Source organism: Megalobrama amblycephala, linkage group LG8 (assembly GCF_018812025.1).
Source record: "Megalobrama amblycephala isolate DHTTF-2021 linkage group LG8, ASM1881202v1, whole genome shotgun sequence".
NCBI lineage: Eukaryota > Metazoa > Chordata > Actinopteri > Cypriniformes > Xenocyprididae > Megalobrama > Megalobrama amblycephala.
In genome coordinates this window covers 20,722,353-20,737,079 of record NC_063051.1, presented here as the reverse complement: position 1 = coordinate 20,737,079, position 14,727 = coordinate 20,722,353, and the positions used below count along the sequence as shown (strand labels likewise).

Sequence of the window (14,727 nt, the reverse complement as noted above, 5' to 3'; positions counted from 1 at the left end):
AGGAACTGATGTCTCCTTTTTAATTAACCTGCTTGTAGCTTCAGACTGTCTGTCAATACAGCAGCCAGCCCTGTGCCTCATTGAATGTCACTGTAAGACAGTGCAAATTAGCTCACCCCATTGGGACAAGTTGTTTGATATTTGTAATCTGCACAATAAACAGTGCCCGTTGCAGTTAATGTCAGTCCCATGTTACTTGCTGCTGGTTTAATTTAGATGTATGCAAGCAGAGCTGTGGTTGGTGCAATGGTAGAGTCGCCTCATGGAAAGTCTTGTCAAATTAACTACCGTTCAGCGCTGTGGCGTCTCACACTTGCAAAGTTGAGATTTCGCACCATTTATGAGCCCAACATCTAACCAAGGAAAAAGCAGACGATGAGACAAACAAGCTCCACTTTTTCATTTACATCCCTCCAGATGCTTATGCACCAATGTAATTCTGCTATTAGGCCTTTCAGCTGTAGGAAAAGTGCTACATTGAAAAACAGAAATAAAATGTTGCAGTAAGGAATAAAAGCATCTCTGTGAAGCTTTTGACTGGAGAACCATAAAGAGAGGGGAAATATGTCATGATGACAGAGTTGGCTGTGTTGCTCTATTTTCTATAATGAGGCAGGATGATGAAAGAGACTCATCATTCAGGCTTCAGTCTATTCAGGAAATAATCAGTTATTTCGTGATTATGTTTTTGTGTTTCTAATAGAACATATTTTTTGTTGCCTGACTGTTGGGTCAAGAACTTTTAATTTAGGTATTCAATGAATCTTGTGCAATATGAACACAGATTTAGTTGACTTTTGTAGCTGTAAACATGCTCTCTGCTTCTACATAAATGTCGCAAATGTGAAAGTTTAGTTGCACTTTGATTTATCTATAGATGTGATTTATACAAAGATGAGTTTTAATTAAGTGAGAGCTATTAAGCATCCAATAAAATGACATCATACTTTGTCTTGGTGATTCACTTCTATTGCTTGTCTGTCAGGATAGTTCTTGTGCTAAAAGACATCTCATTTGTCACAATGATGGTGAACCCCCACCAACTTCCCATAAGTGCACAGATAGATTATTATAATTATTACTTTTTATGTTTTTTTGGCTGAAATATCTTATGAGGCATTTTTTGCCTAGATAGAAATCTCAAATGTTTTCAGTTTTCTGTCCTAGGGCCGTTTTTCCTTAAAACATTCAGACATTTGATGTGATTGTTTTTCATTTATTGTCTCAGATCCCTACCTACAGGAATATGGGCTGAAATTGATTCTTTGAGTTCAGTTGAGGTGGCTGGTTCAATTTTTTTTTTCTTTTCCTTATTTTCAGTCTGTGTATAGAATTGATATCCAGAGAGTAATCTATACTCCTATTGATCTTCTTTGTAGACTTAGTATTATTTGTACATCAGATGTATTGCCTTTCACCTCCTTTCTTCCCTTCTCTGTGATCTTGACCCATCACAGAGTTTCCAGCATAGTTATTTGAGCTGTATTGATCCGTTCATCCTCTGAGATCCTATTACCTCTGTGCTCAATATATATATATATATATATATATATATATATATATATATATATATATATATATATATATATATATATATATATATATATATATATATATATATATATAACACTGTATATATGTATGTGTGTGTGTATCATTGGATAAACTGTTCTCTGCCAATCCATCAGTGTCCTACAGGCTGCTATTGACTCACGCTCTAAGCCATTAATAATTATTGCATTTTCTCCTGTGCTACAAATTTAATGTGGATGCATTTTCCTGCCAGCAAGGTTTGTGGGCCTCCAGACAGTCATTTCGAGGTTTTCGTTTGTCCTGCCTCTCTCTGGCTAGCACCCCAAGAGAGTGAGCTCTCCAATTGAAAGTTGTTTTTTAGGCTCTGAGGGTACACACAGCCTTGTGCTTTTGCTTAACCTGAGAGCTCAGCTGTGGAGTTTACTTGAGGTGAATGCTATATAGTTATTTGTAAAATGAAAATGTAAATTTACAATCCTAGATGCTTATTATGCAGTGTTCTAGAATACTTGATATTGATCAGTCTGGATTTTTTTATTTATTTATTTATTTTTTACTTTTTCCATACATATGTTGTTTAAGATAAAGTATCCAAAGGGGATTTTTACATCTGATTTTAATGACCTGTTTCTTGTCATATGAAATGGTCAATACCAGTCCTGATTATTTAAAGGGATAGTTCATCCAAAAATTATTTCACCCTCATTTTGTTTCAAGTCTGTTTGCCTGACTTTCTTTCTTCTGTGGAGCATGAAAGAAGGGATTTCGAAAAATCTGTGTTTTTTGTTGTCCATACAGTGGAAGTCAATGGTAACCAAAACTGTTTGGTTACCAACATTCTTAGTGTTCTGTGGAAGAGAGTACAACATGAGGTTGAGTAAAAAATGTTTAATTTTGGGGGGAAAGTATCCCTTTAAAGGTGCCCTAGATTGTTTTTTACAAGATGTAATATAAGTCCTAGGTGTCCCCTGAATGTGTCTGTGAAGTTTCAGCTCAAAATACCCCTTAGATGTTTTTTTATTAATTTTTTTAACTGCCTATTTTGGGGCATCATTAACTATGCACTGATTTTTTTTCAGCACGGCCCCTTTAAGAGATGCGCTCCCTCTGCCCCACGAAGCTGTCGACTATATATACATCGCATAAACAAAGTTCACACAGCTAATATAACCCTCAAATGGATCTTTACAAGATGTTCGTCATGCATGCTGTATGCATGCTTCGAATTATGTGAGTAAAGTATTTATTTAGATGGTTACGTTTGATTCTGTGTGAGTTTGATAGTATGCTCTGTGGCTAAAGCTAACATTACACACTGTTGGAGAGATTTATAAAGAATTAAGTTGTGTTTATGCATTATACAGACTGCACATGTTTAAAAATGAAAATAGCAACGACTCTCGTCTCCGTGAATACAGTAAGAAACGATGGTAACTTTAACCACATTTAACAGTATATTAGCAACATGCTAATGAAACATTTAGAAAGACAATTTACAAATATCACTAAAAATATCATGGATCATGTCAGTTGTTATTGCTCCATCTGCCATTTTTCGCTGTTGTTCTTGCTTGCTTACCTTGTCTGTGCACAGATCCAGCCGTTAATACTGCCTTTCCTTGTCTAATGCGTCGAATGGGCTGGCATTATGCAAATATTGGGGTCATACATATTAATGATCCCGACTCTTACGTAACAGTCGGTGTTATGTTGAGATCCGAGTGTTTTCCGGAAGTCTTAAACAAATGAGATTTACATAAGAAGGAGGAAACAATGGGGTTTGAAACTCAATGTATGTCTTTTCCATGTACTGAACTCTTGTTATTCAACTATGCTGAGGTAAATTCAAATTCTGATTCTAGGGCACCTTTAAGCTTTAATCAAGTGCTTGGTGCATCCCTAGTTAAAACAAGGGGAGATGGCAATGATTGTTCTTGAGGAATAGGATTATATTATCTATCTCTTCTGTGGCTTGCACTGCTTAAACTTGATCTACACTTAACGCCTATTTGACAGCAGTGCTGGGATGGATCAGTCACTCAAGGCAGCAAACTCGATTTATCACTAACTCACTGCAACTGCTATACCATTACCACTGCCCCTCTCATTCAGTCGGTGAATAAGTTGTCTTTATATTGCGAACAATGATAGATGAGCCTTTCTGATGGTGGATGAAGTCTGGCATTGATGGTCTGACTGGCTGCTTACCAAACCCAAGAACATCCTTGAAGAAAGTGCTTAGCTAGTGATACAACTCCCACTGCAGGGTTTGAGAGCAGTAAAACGCTCATTTTTTAAAATAGGTTCAACATGGAAAAATGATGGAAGTGACTGAAACCTTGCAACATGCCCTGAGCATATAGATTTTGTGGATCAACTCACTGTGCTTTAACCTCAGTCTGAAACAGATGTTACAGTATGTGCATGTGGTTGATTGTCCAGAGAAATCATTACACATACTTGAAAAGTTCCTTCTTAATTTTTTTTTTAATGTAGATGAATAAGCAGCTAAAGTGTATGGTTATAGAGTGCTGCAGTGATGACGTATTTTTGTAAGACAACCTGGAAGTTAGAGAAAGCACTGTTTGTTTGTTTCTAAATCAACTTTTCTAGCTTAATGGGTTTTTAGAGAGTGCCCTACTCCAGGCCTTCATCTCACAATCATGATAATCTCTCCCCTTATGACAATGTTTTGTTGAAACCAAATTGTTCTTTGTAAGTAGTCATGCAAAAGTAGGCTAAACCTTCATTACTGTGCATGTGCCGAGGAGAGATGCTATTGGTGGCGTTTGACAAAACACCAAACAAAAGTGTCTTCAAATTTCACATTGATCCTTATGGAAAAAACAGTTATGTGTGTTGTCACTATAGTCACTAGCCTTTCTGTCAACAACTTTCTTTTCTGTTTTACCAACAAGATGCCATCTCTCTCAACTCTTTATTGTGGAATTTTTTTTAAACCTCTGCTTTACTTTTTACTGCTTGCCTCAGGAAGATGACTGACAGCTTTTGAGTTAAATGACAAGCTTTTCGATGGTGATGAGTTAAAAAGGTAGAAGAAAAAAATCAGTTTATCACAGGCTCCTATCTTAATATTCTCTCTTTGTCAAAAATGTTTGCATCATCATGAAACTACCAGAAGACTGTTTGTTTAAGCCCTGTTCAATAACATTCCTGAATTGTGCACATGAAGGAAGGAGGTTATTAAAGGTCAAGTGTGTAATATGTAGGGCTGGGACAATATCGCGAATCGAGAAATGATTCTGGATCGATTCTGATATTTTCCGAATGTATGGCGATTCTCTCTCGAATTGATTCTGAGCTTAGTTTTTAACAGCAGATGGCACTGCATGCTTTAGAAACAGCTGTACTCTGCTTCCTTCCAATTCCTTACACACACCACTTGAACCTTCTATAAAATAAACATTCATGAAATTTGAAAAGGTTGAAGCGAATTACAAGGGTGTTTGCAGTGGGCTGTTAATCTCGCGTCATAAAAGCATTCTGGGGTGCATTCTCAGACTCAGCCGAATGCACGAGCTGTCTTCTTTATGAGCATTTGAGCATGCGGTTAAAAACTAGCCTAGATTGCCATCTGCTTTTAAAAACTAAGATCAGGATCGATACATGAATCGCGATGCATCGATATATTGTCCCAGCCCTAGTAATATGTGTTTTCAAACAGTCCAGCATCTGAATATGGCATCTTCCCTATACACTACCATTCAAATGTTACATTGCTTTTGAAAGAATTCTCTTAATTCTCTTACAATTTAAAATAATGTTTTTAAATTTTTGATTAATTTTCAGCAGCCATTACTCCAGTCTTCAATGTCACATGATCCCTCAGAAATCATTTTGTTTTTCAAAAGTAGTATGTCAAATGAATACTTATGTAGTATTTATAAAACAGTAGGCGAAAAATCTAATTCAGCAAATTCTGAATTTTCTAAAGCAAAGAAATAGCTGTATGTTGTCATGTTAATGTCACAGTAAGTCATGTTTTGTATAATTTTATTGCTGTGTTCTGTTTCATTTTCCTTTTCACCTGTTTTGCCTTTGTTCTTGTTCAATCATTAGCTGTCATGGTTTCTAATTAGTTCTTACCTGTTCCTTGTTAGGTTAATGATCTTCCCTTGTGTATTTAAGCCCTCTGTTCCTTTTGTTCATTGTCTCATGTTAAAGTATGGTTGTTGTGTTATTGTCTGTGTTTATTAACTCCCTCGGGTTGGTCACACCGGCGATACCACTGCGTTTTTTTTCTTACCAGTGTGAAAGAGACTCAAAATACTCCGTCAATGTTTCACATACAGTTAAGAGCTATACACCATTTTAATCTGTGGAATATCTTCTTTTATTTGTGTACACTCAGAGTAAAAACAAAATGTTGTGCTTTTTGCAAAATAAAGAAAACTAACATGATGCTTGATCTCTTGTCTCCCTCTGAACGAAGTCCAATCTGATAGTTCTCAGAAAATGAAGTGTAACTTAGTGAATACTAATCACAAAAAAATAGACTTATGTCTAAAAAAACATTGAAATGTCAGGTTTTAAATCGTGTAAGTCAAATCGAAAACAAAAATTCTGTTTATGTAATCTGTATGAAAAGAGAGACATGTCAGAAGTCTGTGATTCAGCTCATTATCCGCTAATGCGGGCACGCCCACGGAGCGAGCGCTATTCAAAGGCAAATATTGAGGCAATACTTGTATGCATCATCTCAATCGTGTATTTATTGTCTTGAAAAGTGTTTATCTGGATTTTAATGACATGGTTAGCGACCTCTAGAAGACATGCCGTTAGTTCCTGGTTCCTGTTCTTCTTTAGATGAATTTGTGGACTAAAAATGTACAGAACGCCCTGCAAGTATGAATTGAAAGCATGTCCGGCTGCAAGTATGAATTGAAAACACAGTATCCAGCGTTCACAGTGATGACAATAAATGTTGAATAAATATTACTCCTCTGTATAGAAAATTGACATAAACATATGAGAATCCATCAATATTTCTCCAAATGTGCATGCTTTTAAGCTAAAAGCCTATATGAAATGCCATAGAGGTAACATAATTGTTCAGACACTTTGCATCACAGAAATGCATTATATTTTAAAGTATATAATAGAATAACAATATTTTAAATTGTAATAATATTTCACAGTATTGCTGTTTTTTCTGTATGTTTGATTTACACCATGATGAGCTTGAAACATGATCACAAAGGGTTTTTTCAGCCTACCTGACTGAAAGAGCTCATTATTTATGCAGGTCATTAGAGCTCTTTATGCGATTCTTTTGTCTTCTCAGGTGAGAATCGCCCATTATTCATGATGATTCACGCCTCCACGCATACTGTGTTTCTTGACCAAAGATGTTTTAGAAAATTTTAATCTCTCTATTGTTTTATATGAACAAGCAGGCAGCATAATTTTTACCTAATTTTGAAGCAAAAACTCTAGTCTGCAACCTCCAATACCCAGAAGTCTTGTGAACACAGATTTAATATATATTTTTTGGCTTTATTTCAGTGACTTAAGTTTTTTCAATAACCACGCATAAACGTTATTCCTTAAAAAACACAAACATGTACATACATGTTCCTCACATATTATTATAGCCTAGTTTGTGCTGAATACAGTGTAATGACACTTTTTCCATTAATATGTTTATGAACAACTGAAAAAAGCACAAATGTTAGGGCATGTCAAAACTTCTCCAGGGCCCCAAAAATCCTCAGACCCCTGAGGGTTAAATTAATTCTTGATCGTTCATTCTGCGTCACACATCGTCTTTGGATTAAGCTCAGCTCACTGTTACAGATAATCCATGAGTTTTCCAAGTAGGTTTACAGGACATATTTTGGTTATTTTAGTCAGATGTTGTTTCTTGGAAGCAGCCTGTGCCTGCTCTCCACAGATACTTTGTGACATGACCCTCTCTTTTGAGCCCTTGATAACACCCTCTATTGCAGTCTGATCAGCTCTCTAATCAGAACATGCCATCAACAGGCCCCTCATCACTATGAGACTGCTTAAGTGGCATCAGATGACATCCGGTAATGTTTGAACATATTTGACATTCAGTGGGCTGTGAATTCAAATTGTGCAATTTAGTGCACTGGTTGTATAGATTTAAAAACACCCTATTTCACTTTCCAGTTGTGCATTTTACCTACAGCTCAAGTTCACATTAACCTTTTTGGTTCTAAATGAGGCAGATGACCTCTTTGTAATGTCATAAATAAAATGAGTATATTATATTTGTCTTAATTTCTTCAATGATAATGAAGAGTTCGTGTCTATGTTTTCATCATTAATTCATGGTTTAGTTCTCAGTAGGCAAACACATTATAACCCTGCCAGCTCTGGAATAAGATTTGAGTTTACAGAAATGTTGTCCTGTAGCTAGATGTTGAATCAAATTAATTTTTGCTTTCCACTTTCCCTCGGGTAGGTCTAAATGATTTTGTTTGTGGTATCTATCACATATTTGTAATGGCACACTAGATTAATGGCATCCATTTCTGCTGTCAAGTTTGCTTTTAGCCCTCCCTGACTCCCTCATTATGTGCCAAGCAAATGGTGCAGGAACATCACTTCTCAACTCAATGAGAACTGTAGTCCACATACACGCTGACTTGTTCACATGTAATTTGGAGTGTGACAGAAGGAACTGCTACAACTGAATATATGGCATAGTATACATACATCTCTGTGTGTGTGTGTGTGTGTGTGTGTGTGTGTGTGTGTGTGTGTGTGTATGTGTATACTATGCTATCTATTCAATACTGTACACATACAAATAATTTTGCATTATTGTATGCATAATAGAACCACAACCATTTTAATCCCAGCAGTTTTATCCCAATTTACTATCTTAGGGAAGCAGTTCCCACAATGATCATGAAGAGATTTAACTACCTGGACCCCATGCCTGCAGAAGTTTTTTTCTGATAAATGGAGGATTTGGGCCAGACACATTAATTGGGGAAAAGAGTAACTGAAGTAAAGAATTGGTACTCTAAGGGAGTAGTGAAGTCCACACCACAACTATAGTAATAAAAAATAGATATAGTTTGACTCACTTTCAGAGCAAAAGTTTTCCCCAACTGATCAACAATAAACACATTGACAGCCTAAATTCATCTCACTTTGATATGGACGCAGTGTATGCTTATAATAAATATAATGTTATTATCCCATTTGTGTGCACAATAATATATAGTTATTATTCTTAATTTGAGCAGGCCCTTATAGTAGTGTGCTTTTTTGAACATTCCTGTAGCTTCAGATTTGACAAAATGGAGAATTTGTTGTTGATGTTTTGTAGTGTTCATTCTGAACTGTCATACACTTGTGCTCTAAACATGTAACCTTAAGAATTCATACCATTAGCCATCCTCATGACCTCTTCAGATCAATAATAGTGAATGTGTTGTCTGATTCTCTTGGATCATGCATAGATCAATAAGCTTTTCTGCTTTGTTCCTCAGGATTGAAGCACAGAATGTGATTTGTGGGAGTCCATGTCTCGTTTGAAACAGGAGCAGTGTCTGTGGAGTGTGTGCTAGGTCAGGACTATCTTATTACATGAACAGTCTGAATATTTGTCATGCGTCAGCTTTTCATGCCATGAAGTGCCTCCCAGGTGTAGGTCATCGAGTGTACAGTAACTGAGCCAGACTCACATTGGTAATGTAATACAGTTATCTGAAACCTCACAGGATGTTGCAATAAAGCGGGTTCATTAGTAATGTATATTTACAGCATACAATTCATTTGAATCTTTCTTTCCTGACTCTAACAAGGCAGGCAAACATGACTCTTCTGTCTCACTGGTGAACTAAGTGAGATGTTTGAGTCTCTTATCTTTCCCAAATTGGAGGACATGCTTCCAATTCATGCTTCCATCCAAAATTTTCATAAAAATACCTGGATGGAAACCTAGCTCTTGTTTTCTTGTATGGTTTACCTTTATTAGTTTATCTGCATTTAGATCCAGACCCCCTCATTTCTGATGTCACCATCATCACATCTAGCATAAATCTGTCATTTGTAGTTAAGTGGCTTGTTAAGGAGCTCCATAAAATGTTTAAAGGCCTTGTATGGATTGACTTAAACTGTCCAGTACAGTATAACTTCTATTAATGTGGATTTAGATGCATAAATCAACTTGTGCTATGCAAACATCGGCTAAAAATACTTGACCCAGTGTTTCACACTATCCTTCAGACATTCCTGAAGATGTTAATAAGGAATGTAGGCTGCCTCCTATAGCATATGCCTCATTCTCACACCTTTTGACTAACTGGAAAAATACTGAGTAACAACACATGAGATACAGTTCTTAGTGTAAATGAGTACACCCCCTTTGAAAAGTAACATTTTAAACAATATCTTAATGAACACAAACAATTTCCAAAATGTTGACAAGATTGTAAGTTTTATATAACATCTGTTTAACTTATAACATGAAAGTAAGGTTAATAATATAACTTAAAGCAAAGCTTCTCTTATCAATCATAATACTGTAGCAAAAGTGGTACAAAAAATTAAAAAAGATGGAACTGCAACCATCTCACAGAGACGTCCAAGTCGTCCACGGAAGTTAACACCTCGACAGGAGCGTCTTCTGATGAGAAGGGTTGAAGAAAATTGGCACGCAAGTTCACTGCAGTTATCTAAAGAAGTAGAAAGCCAAACTGGGGTGACTATTTCCAGTGACAATACGGTGTACACTGCAGAGGAATGGCATGCATGGGTGCCATCCACAAAAGAAGCCTTTCCTAAAGCCCAGGCACAAAAAAGCCCACCTAGAGTTTGCCAGGGCCCATGCTGACAAAGATGAAGACTACTGGGACTCTATACTCTGGAATGATGAGACCAAGATAAATGTTTTTGGAACTGATGGTTTCAAAGATGTATGGCTTTGCAAAGGTGAGGAATACAAAGAAAAATGCATGGTGCCTACAGTGAAACATGGTGGTGGCAGTGTCCTTATGTGGGGCTGCATGAGTGCTGCTGGTGTCGGGGAGCTGCATTTCATTGATGGCATCATGAATTCACAGATGTACTGCTCTATACTGAAAGAGAAGATGCTACCATCACTCCGTGCCATTGGTCATCGTGCACTTTTCCAACATGACAATGATCCTAAACACACATCTAAGGCCACTGTTGGATTTCTGAAGAAGAACAGGGTGAAAGTGATTCAGTGGCTTCTGATCTGAACCCAGTCGAACACCTATGGGGAATTCTGAAGAGACAAGTTGAGCATCACTCTCTATCCAGCATCCAGTCTCTAAAAGAGGTCATTCTTGAAGAATGGAAAAAGATCGATTTTGCAAAATGTTGCCAACTTGTTCATTTCATGCCTAGAAGACTTGGTGCTGTCATTAAAAATCATGGAGGCCATACAAAGTACTAGATGTAGTATTTTTTTTTGTTGTGGGGTGTACTCATTTTTGCATCACCCTAATTTGAGTAAAACTGAAAAATGTGTAATCTAAGTTATATTATTAACCTTACTTTCATGTTATAAGATAAACAGATGTTATATTAAACTTAGTCTTGTCAACATTTTGGAAATTGTTTTTGTTCATTGAGATATTGTTTATAATGTTACTTTTCAAAGGAGGTGTACTCATTTACGCTGAGCACTGTAGTACCCTCATTTCAGAGAACAGTTGTCATTGATAAGACTTGTGGCATGGACTATGTTACCTCTCTAGTCCATGACTTGACCCTTAACCCTTGAACTTAGATGTGATAAATCAGACTCTGTATGTACAAGTGCGTGTAAAGGGTGCAATGAGGTCACATTGGTTGCTTTGTCTTGCTTATTTAGCTGGACAGTTTATTTAAAGCAATTCTGCTGATAGATTTCTGGAGTTTATATTGCACTGGACTGGATAGTCCATTGGAGATCTAAAGAATGTGAATAGTTCTTCCAGAGATAAAGAATTATGTTTGTTAATCGACAGTCAATCATTGACTTATTTTTTGTGAATCATTGAATCACCATTCTTTCTTCCTCCTCTCATAGATGCAGGGTCGCAACCATCTGTTTACATCCATGTAGACATAAGTACTGTGAAATCATATTGTGCACCATATAACATTTTGCATGTGTTTTATTAAAATTTTATTTTGAAAAAGAACAACAAAAAGTAATATTTGTGATCAATTATAAATACATGGCTAAAAATGTCAAAAATGCATCTATTTTTCTGTGGAAAAATAACTCCAGAGCTTTAGAAGCTATTGCTGCCCTCTGTCTTTTTTTAAAGTCATTTAAGAAAATTCATTCTCTAATTTGTGTATAGGTCAGGGAGCATGATTATATGATTTAATAGTTTTATTCTTTTTGTTTTGTTTATAATTAATCATACTTTTTTATCAAATCTTCTTGTGAATTAAGAGTTCAAATTATGCATTGTATTTTCATAGTGCCTGCACACTTACAGTTACTATAGTTTTGCGAGTGATCTTACTACAAAGACGTGCACACAGAAAATCCAAACACATAATTTGCTTTTCCTCTGGCACTCACCTGATCATATAATGACTCTCTGTCCGCTCTTCACTGTGTGCGTAGGAGGACAGAGCTTCTCTCTCCACTTCTCTCTCTCTCTCTCTCTCTCTCTTTCCACTATACATGCATTTTCTGCTATGCTCACGTTTGTTATCTTGCCTGTTATGCTTCTTCTATGACGTCTGGGAGAGAGAGGAGAGGTGGGTGTTTTTTTTTTTTGTTTTGTTTTTTTATATATATATATATATATATATATATATATATATATATATATATATATATATATATATATATATATATATATGGCGTTAGGAATGGCAATGTTCTGCCTATGGAGAATAATCCCTCTTGCTTTTGTTCCTGCATTCCCTTGAGATGAACACAGCCGCTGCTAATGTATCACTGTACTGAAGTAAAGCCCTGCACAATCTCATTAGACTGTCATTACCGAATATACCGATATTAGTCTCACTTATTTTCCTTGTACAAAGTACAGACACCCTGTTTGAACAGGAAGGAGAGGCATAAAGAATAGATCATTTTGTGCTTGTTGGTGGAAAGGTAAAAGGAAAGAATGATTATTTTTGTGCATGTGTATTTTTATGTTTTTGGGTAAAGCATAGTGTTGTGAGCAGAATGGCAGAGAAGGGAGTGAAGGGGTGGGGCCATTTGGCTCCCCCATTCATATTATGCAAATAGCTCTGAGCCTGTGTGTGTCTGATTGGCTGGCTGGATGTGTTGCTGGCTGATAGGACAGATAAAGCAGCATTCAGCAGTGAGGCGCTGGGAAGAGGAGGAGGACAGCTTACACGGAACAGAGAAAGAGAAACGGAAGATACAGAAGGCTTTAATGTACAGCACAAGCAAAGAAAAGAAATGCAGCTATTTTATTCCTTTAATCACCTGCATGTGCACTGATAAAAGACTGTACAAACGGAAGATTTAAATGACAAGATTGAATGTGACTGGATTGTGACTCTACCGTTGCATCCCCTCCGGCAGGCAGCCCATTCACAAACAGCGGACCGCTTCAAGCGCATTGACAGGGGAGAAGATGAGGAAATTCTAACTGACACACCTCCTGCGTGGAATTTTTATCTTGTCCTCGTTCTCAGTCGTTTTCAGGAGACCAATCTTGGCTGTAGTCCAGTTCATCAGGCTGAGCTGAGGAAGCTGAATAAAGCCGGGGAGATATGCGAAGAAAAAGCAGACAAGCAATCAGCGTGAGTGCAGCGTCTGTTTGCACCTGCCACTGAAAAGACAGCTCTGCCAGCACGGCTTTTGTCGTCCGCCTGCCTTCTTGGCGAATGAGAGACAGAGGCCTCTCGGCCGAAGGGAATGGAATTCAGCCATGCGGCTCTGACTGGAGTTGTTGTTTGCCTTGTGCTGTCAGTGGGCAGCCAGTGCCTGCGTTCCTCCTGCTGCTGCTGCTGACTGTTTCCAGATCATCTCAAGAGTGTAGGCTGAAAATATTCTATGCTTGCTTCCGCCCTTCCACTTTTAGCCACTCTTGGGCAGAAGCAAGTGATAAACAACGAACTTGATGATTTGAATTAACCTACTAGGTGAATGGATGCACTGGGGGTTAAACTTAACTTGGTCAATTTAATGAAGTCTGTTGCGCCTTAAACTGATTCTGCATCTCTGGAGGACTGTGCTGGCCTGAATATTTTTCTATTTTCATCCCTCGAGGTGCCATTTTTATCATTAACTGTCCACCGGTTATGCAGAGGCTGTAGTTTCCATAGAAATGAAGATATCTGGGAATCTCTGGAGACTGAGAGTGTCAGAATAAGGTGAAGGAGAGGTAGAGGAAAATAACTCTGTTGTGTTTCCTTTAGCCTGGGGTGAAAATATGTTTGGATGATAGCGGAGGTCACCTGTGCTGAATGGATGAAGCAAGGAAGAGTTTCAGGGAGACACATATTTTCCAGCCATTCCTCACTCTGAGGAAGTGAAGATACAAGAGGTACAGAAACACGCTGTCCTCAAAGCTCTCCTTTCTCTGAACTGCCAGAAGCAAACAGTGAACAGAGAAGAAGAATGTTAGCCATGTGCTGAAATGCTCTCCTACTCTCAATTGACTCTTTCAGTGTCCTAATGTTGAACCGTATTCTTCTATTTTTTTTCCATTTTTGGAATACCTGTTGAAAATCAAACAGAGTGCATTGTTATTTTCATGAATGTCTGATGCTATTAGGTGAGAAAATTTCAAACAAGACTTGTAGCAAGTGGGAAAAGTTATTCAATAGTCATTTGCTAATCTTATAGGATGATCGCATCTGTTTTTGCTGTGGATGAGCATGACATCAGCAAAGAGAGAATTTTCAACACTAATACCCAAAGTCGGGTCTCTGTCAGATCATTTGTGCCTCATGGACTTCTGATAATTCTTGGGTAGAGGACTTTATCCTTGATTAGGAAAGTGAGACAACTTCAGTAAAGTCGGGATCTAGATACAAGACGGTAAAATGGATGACTCCAGTATATTAAGGCGGAGAGGCCTTCAGGTAAGGATAAATAATACTTCTAACATTATCTAAAAAGTTGTTTGACGTTTTTCTTCAGTTTACTCCAGTTTAATATATCTGACTAGTCACATTTCATTCTTTCAATTTACTTCCTTTCGTAGTCTTCGCTTTTGCTGTGATGTGTCAGCACAT

At 37.3% G+C, this 14,727-nt stretch overlaps 1 protein-coding gene across 9 annotated transcripts in view; it reads left to right on the top strand.

Moving 5' to 3' along the window:
* mast2 (microtubule associated serine/threonine kinase 2) overlaps positions 1-14,727 on the top strand; it is a 142,258-nt gene that overhangs the window by 49,695 nt on the left and 77,836 nt on the right. Inside the window, exon 1 of one of the 9 annotated variants that reach the window (XM_048199984.1) lies at positions 12,722-14,574. The exons of the other annotated variants lie outside the window; for them this stretch is intronic. Coding sequence (XP_048055941.1) covers positions 14,536-14,574 — 39 coding nt within the window. The 5' untranslated portion in view covers positions 12,722-14,535. Of the gene's footprint in view, positions 1-12,721; positions 14,575-14,727 lie in introns of those variants that run through there. 9 annotated transcript variants of the gene reach the window in all.